Source organism: Centroberyx affinis, unplaced genomic scaffold (assembly GCF_046629955.1).
Source record: "Centroberyx affinis isolate AG114_WGS23_722 - 3 ecotype Tasmania unplaced genomic scaffold, CSIRO-AGI_Caff_v1 ptg002192l_1, whole genome shotgun sequence".
Taxonomy (NCBI): Eukaryota; Metazoa; Chordata; class Actinopteri; order Beryciformes; family Berycidae; genus Centroberyx; species Centroberyx affinis.
In genome coordinates, this window is record NW_027280500.1 from 251,056 (window position 1) to 267,646 (window position 16,591).

The 16,591-nt window shown below is 42.4% G+C and overlaps 2 protein-coding genes across 7 annotated transcripts in view; one reads left to right on the forward strand and one right to left on the reverse strand.

The window, feature by feature from the left end:
- col11a2 (collagen, type XI, alpha 2) overlaps positions 1–9,005 on the forward strand; it is a 61,896-nt gene extending 52,891 nt beyond the window's left edge. For all 6 annotated transcript variants that reach the window (XM_071532484.1, XM_071532483.1, XM_071532485.1 and 3 more), the window contains 8 exons: positions 116–169; positions 334–369; positions 482–535; positions 670–949; positions 1,687–1,799; positions 2,585–2,653; positions 3,096–3,332; positions 4,241–9,005. In XM_071532484.1, coding sequence (XP_071388585.1) covers positions 116–169; positions 334–369; positions 482–535; positions 670–949; positions 1,687–1,799; positions 2,585–2,653; positions 3,096–3,332; positions 4,241–4,387 — 990 coding nt within the window. In that variant the 3' untranslated portion in view covers positions 4,388–9,005. The remainder of the gene's footprint in view (positions 1–115; positions 170–333; positions 370–481; positions 536–669; positions 950–1,686; positions 1,800–2,584; positions 2,654–3,095; positions 3,333–4,240) is intronic.
- Positions 9,006–10,208: 1,203 nt separating this feature from the next.
- On the reverse strand, positions 10,209–16,534 carry hsd17b8 (hydroxysteroid (17-beta) dehydrogenase 8). Its single transcript, XM_071532489.1, has 9 exons — positions 16,484–16,534; positions 15,139–15,341; positions 14,561–14,677; positions 13,884–13,979; positions 12,880–12,965; positions 12,683–12,767; positions 11,815–11,857; positions 10,996–11,070; positions 10,209–10,402 (listed from the first exon to the last, which is right to left on the reverse strand). Exons 1-9 carry the CDS (start codon positions 16,527–16,529, stop codon positions 10,383–10,385), a joined length of 771 nt encoding a protein of 256 aa, XP_071388590.1. The 5' UTR covers positions 16,530–16,534; the 3' UTR covers positions 10,209–10,382.
- Positions 16,535–16,591: the final 57 nt, after the last annotated feature.

Genomic DNA, 16,591 nt, shown 5'->3' on the forward strand with positions numbered 1-16,591 from the left:
CCAGCCCTAGTATCATATCATACATACTCACTCAGAGACACACACACACACACACACACACACACACACACACACACAGATGTTTTAGTCTCATTTTTGACTTGTGTTGTTCTAGGGAATGTCTGGAGCCACTGGACCCCTCGGCCCTGCTGGTCCTGCTGGTCTGCCTGTGAGTACCTTTACCTTTTTATCCCTTAAACATGCTGTCACACTCTCTTCTCTCTCTTGAGTCTGTTCCTGAGATGTTTCTGAGTATCATGAGTGATAGGAATGAAGCAATGAAGGATGAATGAAGGTCATCATCAACACACTAAAGCCTCATATCTTCCACAGGGTCCTCAAGGTATCAAGGGAGCTAAGGGCGCAACCGTGAGTACACCTTCAGAGTATTTGCACCATAATATCAGTGAAATTGAATCTATTTACTTTGATCTGTTGCTGTAATGTTTGTTGAACCTCTCTCTCTCCTCAATGTGTTCAGGGAGGAGCTGGTCCCAAGGGAGAGAAGGGTGTACAAGGACCTCCTGGACCCCCTGTGAGTACTTTACCTCTCTGTAAAAACAGGAAACTAAGATTTATCATATCATCTGAACTCCTATCTGCTCACTTGTGCATCGCTCTTGATAACAGCATCACCTAAAAGTTTAAAAAATGTACCCGTCACCCCAGGGCCCACCAGGCGATGTCATCCAGCCCCTGCCCATCCAGAGGAGTCCCAAGTCCAAGCGCTCCATCGACGCCAGCAAGCTGCTCCCCGAGTCCGACATGCCAGCCTCCGACGCCACCGGCACAGAGTTCCTGATGGGCAGCGAGGGCATGGAGGAGATCTTCGGCTCGCTCAACTCGCTTCGGCAGGAGATCGAGACGATGCGCTTCCCTCTGGGCACCCAGGACAGTCCCGCACGCACCTGCCAGGACCTGCACCTCAGCCAGCCAGACTTCAAAGACGGTAGGTTGGGAGGGGTCTGATGTGGTGGTGGGAGCCAAGAGCAGGGGTTCTCAGCAATGTGACCCCCAGAAATCATCTTGCTACCCCCTGGGGAATCACAGCCTCTCCTGTTCTTCCTGATTGGTGTTCTTTGAAAACCAGTCAAGTCAAAAAGCCTGGAAAGTGAAAATAATCATCATTTAGTATCAACATTCTGATTTACATTTGCAATAGGGAACCGCAAGTTGGTATCACTTCATTTTTGGGGGTTCTGAGTCAAAAAGGTTACTTGGTACTTACTGGGTAGAGAGTCAGTCCCAAAACTGAAATGACTGTGGATTTCCACCAGTGTGTTCATCCACAGTCATGTGTTCTGTTGAGTCCGTTAGCAAGACACTGAACCCAATCACTCATTACAGGTCACTCTGGATGAGGAAATCAGCTAAAGAAGAGGGAATGAGCCTAAAATGTAAAATGCAAAAATGTGTGCAAATTCCTCATCAAAGATTGTTTATAAGTTATTTCTGCTTTAAGAGATTCTTAAAATGTAGAGAAACAGGAAAGGTATAGGCGGGATAGAGGGAATGAAATGCAACTACTGTTACTAGTCTTAGATGTGTTTCATTCAAAATGAAATATAAAGTAACATTTATACAGATATATTTCATGAGAACGCATGACCCAGTCAATAACTTGCCTCCGTGATGTATTCCCCATGTATTTTCCACCCTGCCTCACCTCTGTGTCGCCCCCTGCAGGAGAATACTGGATCGACCCCAACCAGGGCTGCTCCAGAGACTCCTTCAAGGTCTTCTGCAACTTCACTAACGGAGCAGAGACCTGCCTGTATCCCAGCAAGAGCATCAACACGGTCAGTCCACCCAATCTGTGAAGCGCTTTGAACCCCACATACTCTCTCAGAGTTAATCAAACATGTAACAAGGGATGGAAACTTTACTCACCTGGCGCTTGTATTTTTACCTCTGACCAGGAGGTTATATGTTATGTTTTCGCCCCTGTTAGCTGTTAATTTATGAACAGATTTCCATGAAATGTCCATCAACTATTTTGCTTGAGTCAAGGAACAACTCATTAGATTTTGGTGGTGATCCAGATCTGGGATTTCCGCCATTAAACAGTTATTGTCATAACCATGAAACTAAGAGGATATAGACTTTAATCTAACTCTTAAGGTTGTTTTCAGAGTTAAGAAATCAATTTAACTGAAACTTTAAACTTTAAGCGATAGGAATGATGACTTTGGGTGTAAAAGCAAGTTGGTGAATTGTTCAGCATTGGCGGAGGTGTGCTCTCTCCAAGTGCCTTCTAGCTTCCAGAGACTGGTTTCCCAGTAACATCTACACACTAAGGCCATCTTTCTCTCAGCCATTTACAATATAAGCAAGGGGATGTTAGTGCCATAGAGATAAAACAACAACAAACTGCTTCAGGGAAATTGGGCCCAGGCTGGTGCAATATTGTCTTTACTATCTTACTGTCTTACACAAGCTGTATTATTTATTTGTGCAAAATAAATGAACCAAACAAATGGAGACTGAGATGTCAGCCAAACAGTGCAGCTGCCTGAGCTAGTGTGCAAAATCATCAAGTTCCCCTATGTGTCTAACTACAATATCTGTATAATTCTGCTGGCAGGTGAAGATGAGCTCTTGGGACACAGAGACTCCAGGATCCTGGTACAGTCAGTTTGCCACTGGCAGCAAGGTTAGTAGCTGTCTGTGACCTGAAGGCTGTTGGTGAAACCTTGGTTTTTACCAAATGATCCATTATTCTATTCTGACTCTCTGTTATTCTATTTCTCTCCCTCTCTGACTCCCTTTGTTTTCCCTCCTCGTCCCTTTCCTCCCCCACTCCCATCCCTTCTTCCTCCTTTCTTCCCTGTAACTCCTCTTCCTCATGGTTTTCCTCTTCTTCCCCCTTCTCCTACTCTTCCTCCTCCTCCTTCTTCTCCTCCTCTTCTTCCTCCTCCTCCTTCTCAACCCCAACCCACTTCCCTTCTTCCTCCTCCTTCTTCTTCTCCTCCTCTTCTTCCTCCTCCTCCTGCTCTTCTTACTCCTCCTCCTCCCCTTCCTCCTCCCCCTCCTCCTCTTCTTCCTCCTTCTCCTCCTCCTCTTCCTCCCCCTCTTCTTCCTCCTCCTCCTGCCAGTTCTCCTATGTGGACTCTAACGGTGATCCGGTGGGTGTGGTCCAGCTGGGTTTCCTGCGCCTCCTGAGTGTCCAGGCCCGTCAGAACCTGACCTACCACTGCCACCGCTCGGTGGCCTGGGCCGACCGCACCGCCAAGAACAACTACAAGAGGGCGCTGCACTTGCAGGGCGCCAACGATGAGGAGCTGAGCTACGAGACCAGCCCTTACATCAAAGCCCTGCTCGACGGCTGCTCTGTGAGTTGAGACACACACACACACATTTATTCATTCAGTTAATCCACTCGTTATGCACTATTAGAATTGATATTGACTGCAGTTGAGAATGATTTAATGACTGCTGTTTAACTGTGTGGCCAGTTAAAAAATACTTATTACAGATTACAGATGTCACACACTCTGAAGCACATTTATTCAAACAATCAAAGACAAAATAATGCTCCCTTCCTCTTAGCTACATATGGCTGCTGTCACAGAGAAACCACACAACTGCAATATTGGTGGTTTTCTTCTTAACTGAAAGTTTACATGGTTCTTCACTAGGGCTTAAACATATTGACATCATCACAAGTTTTTCTTGTCATAATTTTTTAAGAACTTTAAAATTGTTTAAAGTGAAAAAAAAAAATAGATGTCACTGTGCAGGATTTACAGAGTCTATGTATGATGAAAGGTTTTCACCAATATTGTACTTGATTCCTGGACCAAAATTACTTGCAGCTCCAAAACACCTTGTTTAGAAATCCAGTTTCCCTCTTAAGAAATTAATTGCAGCCTCTGTGATTTGGAAACCGCAGAAGTTCATATTTGATTTAGATTTATTTTCAATTAATTGTTCAGCTCTATTCTTGAAACTTGAAACCTGTGCAAAGCGGGGCTTCATTGAGAAACTATGTAACCTTTTGTCGACTATCGTTTTTGTCTGAAAACAGCAATATAATTACCACAGTATACAAGCTCATATTCACACAAACACAGACAAATAGCATATTTATAACATATAATTATCATTATTCCAGTTTTCTGACACTTGTTCCTCTCTCTGCTCTCTCTCTCCCCCTTTCTCTCTCCCTCTCTCTCTCCCACTCTCTCTCTCTGCTCTCCCTCTCTCTCTCCCTCTCTGTCTCTTCTCTCTCTCTCTGCAGTATCGTAAGGGCTTCGACAGGACAGTGCTGGAGGTCAACACACCACAGGTGGAGCATCTTCCTCTGCTGGATATCAAGGTCTCAGACTTTGGGGAGAGCAACCAGCAGTTTGGTTTTGAAGTGGGACCTGTCTGTTTCCAAGGCTAAACACACACACACACACCATGCCGAGAACAACACATACAAATACACACACAGACACACACACACGCATGCACTTAGAGACACACTTAGATATGATAACCATACATTCCCGGTAATTTGTAAATTAACTTGTAAATGATATGAAACACACACAAACACATACACACACACATACCCACACATACACACTCACTTATACACACGCAAATGCTGTTGTGAGACAAACACGCACTCACACTCGAGTTCATGCCCGGGGAAAGTAACATCCTCCCAACAATTAATGGACGTCAAAAAAAAGTAAAGAGAAGAGAAACAAAAACGTAGAGCGTTCTCGCGAAGAGGAGACCATCGGTTGAGCGAACGGCCGCGAGAAAGGAAGAAAAAAAAAAAGGAGAGAGAGAGAGCATTCCTCGGAATAAAACAGTGTTCTTCTACCAGCAGCGAAAGGGCCGGCCTGAGAAAGAGAGCGAGCCGAGCCGAGCCGGCGACGCGACGCCAGAAGCCCCGCCTCCGATCCCCCTCTCACTCCTCTCTCCTCCCCGCTGTCTCTCTTTTTTTCCACTCATCTCACCTGCTCTACCTCCCCCCCTCCTCCCAAAAAAAGGCCCACACCCTGACACCTAACAGTGCATCGTTTCTATCGCCTTCATCCCACGTTCACGCTGAGAGCAACATGGCTGATGGGTCGCTCTATTCTGACAGATTGTGGGCGGGGCCAGAGGCTCCGATTGCATCTATGTAGCGGTCTGCAGCTTTAAAGTGTTGAACGGTCAAATCATGTATTGTTCGCGGCTTTGGTTTTGCCGTTAATGCATCGTTTTGAGTTAACATAGCTAGCTAGCAGGCGCTAATTAGGTTGCGTTAATTGGAAAAAAGTTCAGCCATGGCCGACAAAAATGTGTTGAGCGTCCACACATCAGCTGAGTTTCTCTGGACGCCTGGTGACTTGCCGGTCGTGTTGCTCACAGCGTGAACGCGGGGAAACTCTCAGCTCCTACCTGATTACATCAAAGGGAACCAAAGACAATGGAACCACCAGTAAATAAATAGAGGGAACGGACCAACTGTTACCAACTGAGTCTTGCTTGTTAGACTGAGCTGTATTTGTCTTGTCACCAAGTGAATATTCTACTCATCGTCATATTCTCTTCATAACCACCATGCAGTTCTAATAAACTCCCCACAAATGTGACTCACAACTACCAGCCCAACTCAAACCGATGACTAGAATCTTCCTGGTGTGGTGCATTGTGGTTAGTGGAGTCTGAGACCAGTAGGCTTTATTGTGTTTTTTTTTAGGTGTGACTAGGGACAGCCTCTACTCGGTCCTGAGAGCAACAGAAACTCTCTTTGAAGTTGTACAACTGTTAACGTAGGGCAGAAACATGTTGCATGCAGTGGGGCAGGACAGAAGATGTGCCGGTGCCTAGATCAGTGAATCCAAAAAGCCATTAACTTTGTAAACTGTACTGAGCTTGATGTTGTACGTGTGTTTTTTACAACTGTCAGCGCTGCCTCCGAACGGGCCGATTCTCTTTAGATCTGGATCAGCTAAGCAGGAAACCAGGGCTTCTACCACACACCAGTCCAGTATTTACTGAGTCACTGCCTGGGTGCTTCATTGTTTCCCACACAGAACACGTTTTCTGATCTTCCATCTGGTTCTCCAAGCACAGAACGTTATCAGGGTTTAAATATGTATATGAGTTTCAAAGTTCTCTCTCTCTTTTTTTCTTACAACCGTGAATAAATGCATGCTTTATTGAAAGAAATGTGTGGCAAGGTGCTAATTATACCAAAGCATAAAAGTTTTATTATTCACTTTGAGTTCTCCATTTCCTTTAGTCTCTTTTTACAATCTCATGAAGCTTTTACTGGGGAAAATGTGCATTACATTCCATTTGTACAGAAATAGTGATATTCTATTGTATTTATTTAAAACAAACAGGGTGCTTTGAGATTAAAAATAACAAAACAAACGACCACCAAATATTCCAGTCGAATGTGGTATATTTCATTTGTATTTATTTGTGTAGCTCGAGTGATACGAGTGATATACATATTAAACTCACTGCCAGCCTGAGTCGCAGTACTTCTGTGCACGCCCTGTCGGTCTATGCATGATGTCAAAGTGAAACTCCTTTTGTACAACCAAAGAATCTGTGGCCATATTTTATTGTAATATCCCTTTTTTAGTGTTTTCATCAACTGTACTGTGCTGTTAAATTTTTTGCTTCCATTGTAATGATTAAATGGTGACTCTTCCAGTTCTGTCACGGTTCATTGTCGTTTGCTGCTGTCTGACTGCGCCGCTTTGAAATGGAAAGATCGCAGTATCAGTTTTTTTCGGAAAGAAGAAAAAATGCAGAACAGAAAAACAAATCACATCATATAGTTGATCCCTCTAACTATATTCTGAGCGCTAGGTGGAAGTACGATATGGTGGGACGTCTGTTCTTTTCCTTCTCTGTGTGGAGCTGCCATCAGTTCTTTCTCCTATACTAGAACAAAGTGCTCTATCAGCAAAAAGTTAAAAATGACCGAACACTTTTAAAACACATGTTAATGTTAATAAAAAGTGATGAATAGTACCAATTTATATATCAATTTTTGAAAAACATTCTTAAATTGTTGATGTGACGTTCAGTTTGCTCCGGCCAATGTTAGATAGAGGCTCAGCTACATCCTCCATCTTAACTGGTCCACCGATTGGGTTACTTTATTCTTAGAAAATGCATTGTACAGTCTTTTGTAACATAGCATTTTTTTTTTTACGATGCATATACACTACCAGTCAAAAGTTTGCACACACCTGATTGAATGTTTTTCATTCTCTTATAGCCATTTTGATCTAAAGTCTTCTACTTAAATGCTTGAAATGTGTTTCTTAGACAAATATAAATAGTGAAGTTGATCCTATGTATGAATTTCTTTCCAAAGCCTTTGCCTTTCCATCAAGGCAAAAGGCGGCTACTTTAAAGAATCTGAAATTTAAGATAGTTTTGATTTGTTTAACACTTTTTTTTGGTCACTGCATAATTCCATTTGTGTTATTTCATAGTTTTGATGTCTTTACTGTTATTCTAAAATGTGGAAAATAGTATGTGGTGTGTCCAAAAGTTTGACTGGTAGTGTATATAACTGCAACATCACTGGTGCCCCCGCAGTAACAGCTGGTCCCAGCCTGGCCCCCTCATTGAAAATAGTCTAGAACCGCCACTGCCTATAGAGCTGAAATACAGTTTTTTTTTTTTACTGTCAGCCCATGCCTCTATCTAGGCCAAGGCGCTGTCTGTATTTCCTCTCTTCTCTGATCTTTAAAGTCCACTGCTGAGACACAACCAGTGGAAATCTGTCTGTGGGACGACAGCGGGTAGGAGGAACCTGGTGGGAGGGAGGGGACGATTCTCTCAGCCACCGTGGGACTAAAAGTGATTAATGAGGTGTTGTTTGTAAGTATAATGTGGCTATAGGGTGATATCATACTAGGGGGTTTTGGGATTTATTTTGTTTTGTCTTTTTTATTTGTTTGTCTTTTTTGATATAGCGGGGAAATCGGGTGGGGACGACCGAAACTTTTTAAAAAAGAAGAAATCTGCCCTTGAGATTCTCCAGAGAGAAATGACCTCGACTTATTCGTTTGTTTTTTATTGTGTTGAAGACAAATGTTTCAACAAAACAATATGGTGCTGAAAAGAGGAAAAAGTATTATTTTATAATGTGTGTAAGTAATTTTTTTTAAAATTCTTGTTTCTGTAATATATAATCTTTTTAAAAAGAGCTGCTTGACTCTTGTTTTTCTTCCAAGCCCTTCATCCCTTGTTGTTCTCTTCTTTTTATCTCCAGTGGCCACAAGATGTCGCTGTTTTTCATTTGTAGTTATAAAATAGGAAGTTTTCTGTGCTACTTTGGAGAAAACCTTCCAGACAGTGCATGTGTTGTGTATGTGTGTTGTGTTTTCATTTGTAGTATTTAGTTATGATGAATCTAAATGTGTAACACGTCATGCCTTGGTAAATCTCTCTCCTCTTTCCATGTTTTTGGTTCCTTCCACAGATATTTAGATTTGAAAATTCAGCTGGGAAGTCCATTTTGTTTGGTTATCAATGCTGTCTGGTGATTTGCATTGTGGATGTTTGGATGAATTTGTGCCCCTGCAAAAATGTTGAGTACACTCTCCCAGGTATTTTTGCTTTAATGAACAACAGCGACACCTTGTGGTCGTTTGGGTTTCGTTCCCCCATCGATTCCTAACCATGTATAATGCAGCTGTTTGTTTTTTTTAATATGATATAATATCAATATAATAATATACTACCTCCATGGTTTATGTTCTGTGACGGTTGGTTGTAGCTCATAACCCAAGTAATTAAAGCATTAGAAACAGATCACTATTATTAAACAGCTGGCTGTGAACATGGGGATATATGTACAGCAGTGTGACATGAAATATGTCTTATTCTTGTTTAACTGCATTAAATAACCGTTCAGGCCATGTAAGTTACCCTCAGGCTGTTTGCATGTATCTCATGACAGTTGGCAGCCCTAAAATCAAAACTAAACTTGAAATCTTTATCTTGTTAAAACACCTCCAAACTTAATCTTACTTGACATCTGTTGCTTTTTTCACCTGTGCAAATAAAACGACTGTGAGTCTAAAGGTTTGCTTTTGATAGGTGCCCAGTTTGGCTTTTTGCAGTGATTGCAGTAGTGAGCGGCTATAACCTTAACAAAAATGTAAAGTGTCAGAATTTATGTCTAATTTCTTATCAACCTTTTTACCACATGATATTGAACTGAGTTTGAATATTGAATTTTGGTATTTGACAGAGTGTAAAACATTGGGTGACTGTGGTCATAATGTTGTATCTCATAATCCACTAGGCTATGGTGAATCAAAACATGTCAAAGTTTAGGCTACTGTGTTAAATTCATCTGTGGCAGTTTGAAAAGTGTTTGACTTCATAGGATCAGCAACAGATAAGAAGGCTGGAGCTCTTCCTGCTTCTTCACCCCATAATGGTCTTGTTTTGAAATCCACTATGGGGGGAAAATCATACAAGACAAGCTAAGCTATTGTTCAACTGGGTGGCTCAAAGGAATAAGCTGTTACACAAAGTGTGGGTCCAATTTCCAAAGCTTAACTTTGTATTTTGAGAGCCAGCATCCACTCAGAGGCTGAGCTCACCATTAGCTCACTGAGAAACGCAGCAACACAAAGCTGCTGCGGTCATGACTGTGAAACCTGACTGGTTTTAACAAAGGAGAGAACCAGCATCCAGAGGAAAGACTGGAGACAGTGAGGTCCAGTGTTGAAACCACTTTCCACTGATCCAAGCATGTTTTGAAAGCCAACATCCAGATGAAATTTTGAAAGGTTTTCAATGAGCATGTTGAGCAGAAGTAAGCCTCAGTGGCTCAGTGAGTTAAGCACCGACATGAAAACAAAGAGTTCAGGGGTTCAAGTTCTGCGTCTACTCTTCATTTCCAAGGTTTTGAAAGCCAATATCCAGAGGAAATACTGGAAAGCTATCAGAGATCAGCCTCCAGTGTGAAGGGCCTGGTGGTGTGATGGTGTTGTCAACAAACCCCAAATATGTCTGGCTGTGGGGTAACAGGTTCAAATCCCTGCTCCAATCCTCCAGTCACTTGTAAGGAGGGGTTTATGAGATAAAAAAAAAAAAGCCAGACAGACATGTGAAGGGTTAAGTAAAATACTTTTAAACTTGTAAAAATGTTCTCTATGACAAGTACCACTGTTGTGTGAATTCAGCCAGACTACAAAAGAATACATTCTCTCTACCTGTTAGGTGTATAAAGGTGTTTATTTGTACAAACAGTATCTTCACACTGTACATATTCACAACTAGATTTATAAAACATAATCAGCACCAATCATGACCTTAATTAAAAGAACAATCACTTCAACAATTCACTGATTAAGGCACAGCAGGAACCGGCCTCCCATTGGTCTTCATCAGTGTGACGGACAGCCAGCTCAGCCAATGAAAAGTCCACCTGACAGATAAACAGAAACATTAGTTGAGTTTATTTTTTATTTTCTGGTTAATAAAAGTTTAGCTGCTGGGTCACATCCAGAAGCTGCAAATCTCAATACATTATGACCAAGTCAACTTTACTCAAGTCCCAAGTCAGTCTCAAGTCTTGAGGCACAAGTCTCAAGTCAAGTCCCAAGTCTAAATGTAGATTACCAAGTCAAGTCCATATCATTAATGTCAAGTCTCAAGTCAAGTCTCAAGTCTAAATGTAGAACACCAAGTAAAGTCAGTTGTTTTTAGTCGTTTTAATAGGAGAAAAACTTGGTAAGAGCATCATGAGTTTGATTTCTATAATCAGTTTCAACTGATAAATTCAATCATTCCATATTTTCAAGTCGTCAAACTACAAGTCAGAGTCAAGTCCCAGGTCACCAGAACCGAAGTCAAGTCGAGTCTCAAGTCTTCTCTTCATGCATCAAGTCAGGTCTCAAGCAATTAAAACTGTGACTCGAGTCCAAGTCACGTGGATCAAGTCCCCACCTCTGCTGTAAAGTAATGGAATTAGAGACGTACTGCGGCGTTTAGTTATCAGAGACGTGACCCATACTGCACCTGTCACTTCAATGCTGGTTCCTGTGATGTAGCGAGATTCATCTGAAGCCAGGAAGGCACAGACATCAGCGACCTCTGCCAGAGAAAGGAGGGAGGAGGAGAGAAGGAAAGGAGACAAGGCAACAGTCAACATGTCGGTCAACAAGTCCTCATCCGGGCCAATCAGTAGTAGTATGTCACCTTAGTTTGAGCTGTAACTGTAGTTCCCTCTTGGGACAATCTGTGTCATTTTGAATACTTCAATGCAGCGGTAAGATGCATATTTTCCCAATTTTTTTTCAAAATCGAATCAGTGGTGTCTAAGATTTTGCACGTGACACATGGATGAGCGAACAACTGATGTGGTATAATTTTGAAAATGCATAATTTTCGTTTCGGCAAAATCAAACAAGTAAACAAACTTTGTTGTACCCCCATTAGGACGATCAGTGCAATTTTAGAAATGCTAGAATGGAGCAATGAGACATCTTTCTGTGGAGTTTTGTCACAATCCAATCAGTGGAGTCCAAGATATTGTGTGTGCCGGACAGATGGACCAGGACTGATCCTTAGTCCCTCCTCTGATTTCATTGCGGGGGACAAATATAGGAGGGAAACAGAGAGGATCAAAGGGGTTGGAGAAGAAATTAAGAGAAATAATTTAAGTGTTAAGATTTTTTTAGGGGGTTAAATAATAGCTTCTAGTGCTGCAGTGATGTTGGGAACATGCAACCGTTCATCCTTTCCATTAAAAAATAATGATAAAAAAAACAGAAGAAGGCAGCGTTATGAAGAAAGTTTCCCAGGTTCCCGTTTTGTTCGATCTGTGTCTCCACTGACCTGCAGGCTCGCCCATTCTTCCCAGAGGCACTAAGGACGTCATCTGAAACACACACAACACACACAGAACATATTCAAGGAGCATGTCAGTGTTTTCAGGTTGTTTCATTAGGAGAGATTTTCTAATCACCATGTTTTAAAGTCCAAAAGAAACGGCATTTTGAGAGCATTTGTCATTTCATTGTGACTTGGAATTCATTTTTCTTGCCTTGCTGACTTGTAACATTTCAAAGTTGGGCTGGTACATTTTTAAACTTCTTTTAAATGAATTCTGCTACAATTATTATGCTCACTAATAGGGCTGAACAATTAATCAAAATTTTATCAAAATCGCAATATGGCCTACTGCAATTTTCAAATCGCAGGAGGCGCAATATTTGTTAAAGGTGAAATGTGTGTCAAAATACCATTTTAAATTAAATATTGTGGTGCTGCAGAGATGTCCTGGCCTACACATCATATTCTACAGACTGAAGAAAACATCTTTGTTTGGTACAGATCCCTGCAAAAATCACACCATAATCATTTTAATACCAATGAAAATGAGAATAATGATGTAAAAATTATCATTCCCTCTAATATCGCAAATCATATCGCAATTGCAATATCAGTCAAAATAATCGCAATTAGATATTTTTTTTCAAAATCGTTCAGCCCTACTAACTAATAGTGAATGCACTGTCCTTGGCTGCAAGAAAGAAATCATGATATTAAAGTGCATGGTATTCAGTGGATCCTACTGGACATGTTACACTTTACTTATGATTTTTTTTTTTTTTCTGGTAGTTCTTGTATACCCAAATCTGTCTCTACCTGTGTGTGTGTGTGTGTGTGTGTGTGTGTGTGTGTGTGTGTGTGTGTGTTGTACCTTGTTAATAACCTTCTCTGGTACTTTCTCTGTCATAGGAGTGGATATGAAGCCTGGCAGCACACAGTTACACCGAATCCCGAACCTGGAGTGAAAGAGAAAGGCAGCGATTGACTGGGGATTCATTCATTTTCTCCTTCAAATAATTAAAATGTCCATCGGCCTGGAGGTTCATGGGAGCTTCAGGTTCATCTGACCTGCTGAGCTCTTTGGCAGCAGTCCTGGTTAAACCCTCCACTCCGGCTTTAGAGGAGGCGTAGTTTGCCTGTCCGATGTTTCCCACCTGGTAACATGAATCACACACAGAACACAGTCTATATAAACAGGGAAACTTCATCCACCTTTCAAAATTCAGATCTAACAGCTGCTTTCACTATTTCTCAGACTGGAATAGCCAGAATGGTTATTTTGCACTCTGCATATACACCAATGATTAAAGCTTATTTCACTTTCACTTATTTCACAAAAACTCATCTTGCCTCAATTCTCAATTACTTTCCTCTTAAAATGCAGGACTTCAATTGAACAATTCATCGACTAGGAATAACTGATTAACTTAACAGGGAAATATATATGTTTTTCACTGTCCAATAGCACAGAGAATAAAGACCGAAATGACAAAATGACCATAATTCATCCGTGGGGGGTTGATGGGGTTGTTGATCAATACCAACAACCAACTGATTCCTTCACCAGGTAATGAGATTTCTGTCTGTCAAATCTCTCTTTCACAGCCTGAGATAAGTTGCAGTAAGGTTGTTGCAATTTCTGCTGTTTGCCAGCAGAGGTCAATAAAGGTCAAAGCTTACTTAATGCCCCTTTAAAAAAATACTTGGTTGGAAGGAAAACAGCCAGTTAGCTCCTCTGGTTCTATCTCAGCTTTCTCCTAAACTATTTAAGTTGACAGAGCAAATATGGACCAGGTTGAAAACATCCAGAATTATCCGGCGTGTTTTAATCGTTTTAATTGGATTTGACTGTTTTGAGTTTCTCCTGGAAAGCAGCACTCCCTGCAAACTGAAAGATATGTGGCTCGCTCTGCAGCGAAGCTACTGACTGGTCCAGGTTGAAAATAACCAGAATTATCCTTTATCTTCCACAGGATTCCACTGTTGCACTTTTTGTTAAGTCACTCTGGATAAAAGTTTCAGCTAAATGCCTAAAACGTAAAACACAGACAAGATGCCTGCTTGTTCCTCACCTTGCCCACGATGCTGCCCACCGTGATGATGGAGCCCTTGGGTGCTCCGCAGGCCACCAGAGCCTGAGCCACGGCCTGGGTGACCAGGAAGGACCCCTGGGACAGGAGGTGGGTGACGCACCCGGGAGGGAGGGATACAAGAGAGAGGAGGGAAGACGAATGAATGACTCACTTATCCCACTACTGTATCACTGGACTGACTTCATGATGTGTGACTATTTCACAGATCCACTGCAATTCATTATCCGGCGCTAACTGTCACCCTGACTTTTCCGTGACTAAATTGGCGCACTTCCTGGTTTGTTAACATTGTTTTTTCAGCACGGAAAAGTTCAAAAGGGGTGAACAGTCTGGTTTCCACTACAGCTGGGGCTTGCTGTGGAGAAAAACAGCTGAAAACAACCAGCTAATGCAAAAAACATTGTTAAAACAAGTTGTAAAATATAGTCTGGTATATTCCTGTAAAGTGATTTTATCAAATTCCCTGACTTTCCCTGTCTGGAATGCACTTCTCAAAATGCCATGAGCAGAGAGAAATCTGGTAAATGACGGACTCAAGTGGAAACCGGGGCGTCTGCATCCCATCATGCTTTGCTGTTAATTCTGATTAATCATTTCTGAGACAGGTTAGTCCTTAGTCATTCATGTGAGAGGCTGACCGGATGGTGTCTGTGTACCTTCAGGTTGACCTGGATGACTCTGTCAAACTGCTCCTCCTCCATCTTGAGCAGGAAGTCGTCCTGGGTGATGCCCGCCGCGTTCACACACACCGAGGGAGGCTGGAAGAAACGGCCCTGCGGAGGAGGAGGAAAGGAGGAGAGGAGAGGAGAGGAGAGGACTGTGACTGACTGTTAATGGAGAGAGAAAGAGGGAGAAAGAGAGGAGGTGTGGGTGTAATGGGAGGTGATTATTTTTCTTTCTCCATCTTTGTCCCTCAGCCTCACTGTGGTGTTTCGGCTTTGCACTTCCCACAGATCACCTGTCAATCAAACGGTGTGGGCGGAGCTTGGCTTTTCTGTTGATGCAGTTTGAGTTTCTCTTCTCTGTGTCTGGTCAGCCATGGTGGCTATCGCTGCTCATGCTAACTACACAGTTCTTCTTCTTCTGTTTATTCCAAACAAACCAGAAACATAATGCATGTTTTTATTTAAACGGATAGAGAGAGTGTGTCTGGATGTTTGCCTGTCCGTCACACACACACACACACACACACACACACACACACACACACACACACACACACACACACACACACCTGTATGCTTGTGACCAACTTCTCCACGCTCTGTTTGGATGACACATCCACCACGGCCGCCATGTGATCCTGCCCTCTGAGGTCACGTGACAGGCTCCCCAGGGTCTCGTTGGCCGACTCCTCGCTGATGTCAGCGACCACCACGGAGGCGCCCTCGGAGGCGAAGCGCTGGCACACCGCCCGGCCGATCCCACTGCCCCCTCCTGTGGGATGGGAAGAGCAGGGACTATCACACTGGGACCACCTGACTCTTTCAGACTTGGACCAAACCACTGTCAAGTTAATTAAGAATAAAGGTTTCAGATACAAACATCTCTTCATCTCATGTGCAGTAAATATGCTCCATTTGCACTTTTGCACAAATATCTCTGTTCTCTTCTTGCACATTCATTGCATCTGCCACCAATCATCATTTTAAATTGCACTGGGGTCTGTGTTGTATCATTGTGATTTTATTGTGCCTTGCTGCAAGTTGAAGTTTCCCTCATGGGCAATAAAGTGAACTGAACTTAACTTAACTTTCTATCCAACAGTTCATGCACCAGTCACTTTCACTATCATTTGATCAGTCAATTACATTTTTAAATCCTACTATAGCCTACTATAAAATCCTACTATCCTACTATAAAATGAGGAAAACTCTGCCCGTCTGTCTGCATCCATTTTGCTCCTCAGTGGGTTGGCCAATCAATCTGAAACTGCAAATGGGCATTGAGCATTGGCATAGGCAGGAACTGACGAAGCTGATTTTTCCACTTTCCCAAATGTATGCTGTTAATGCGCATTTCTGGCAAGTCTGCGCGGAGTTGTGGCGCGCGCATCCCCGGGTATGGACTAGTAAGATGGTTGGTTACCTGTGAAAGTAATTGGTACAGCAGACTAATTAACCGACTTATTGATTTCCCATCCAGTAAATGACTGACAGCAAGTCAGATGAAATGCATTGTTCTTTACTTTGAATCTTCAGTTCAGCTGCATACAGTATTTTAGTCCGGTTATGACAGATTAACTTCCATGCGCTCGCACCGTCCGTTCAAACTAGTGCTTTAGACGTGGTTTAATGTGTATTTACATGAAGCCAAAACCCAAAGCTGCCTGGTGTTGAGAGTGAGTAGAAAATATCTTCACAGACTTCTTACAGGTTATGCAATGTTACCAAATCCACCTTAAGTCATTAACCGAAGCTCTGGTTTGAACAGGAAACCTGTCCGACTCTGGCTCGGACTACAGAGACTTTACTTTATAAAACACGATATTCTGCAAACAAAACAGCCCCCAGAAAGCTGTATTATACTTATCTATCTAGTCTCACAGTAGTATGCTGTGTGTTACACCGTGAACTTACCGGTGACCAGCGTCAACCTTGATATGAGTCTTGTAGCGGCCGCCATGATGGATTCTCCTCTGTTTTTGTAGTTCTCGATTTTTACCAGTAGAGGGCGCCGCGAGACAG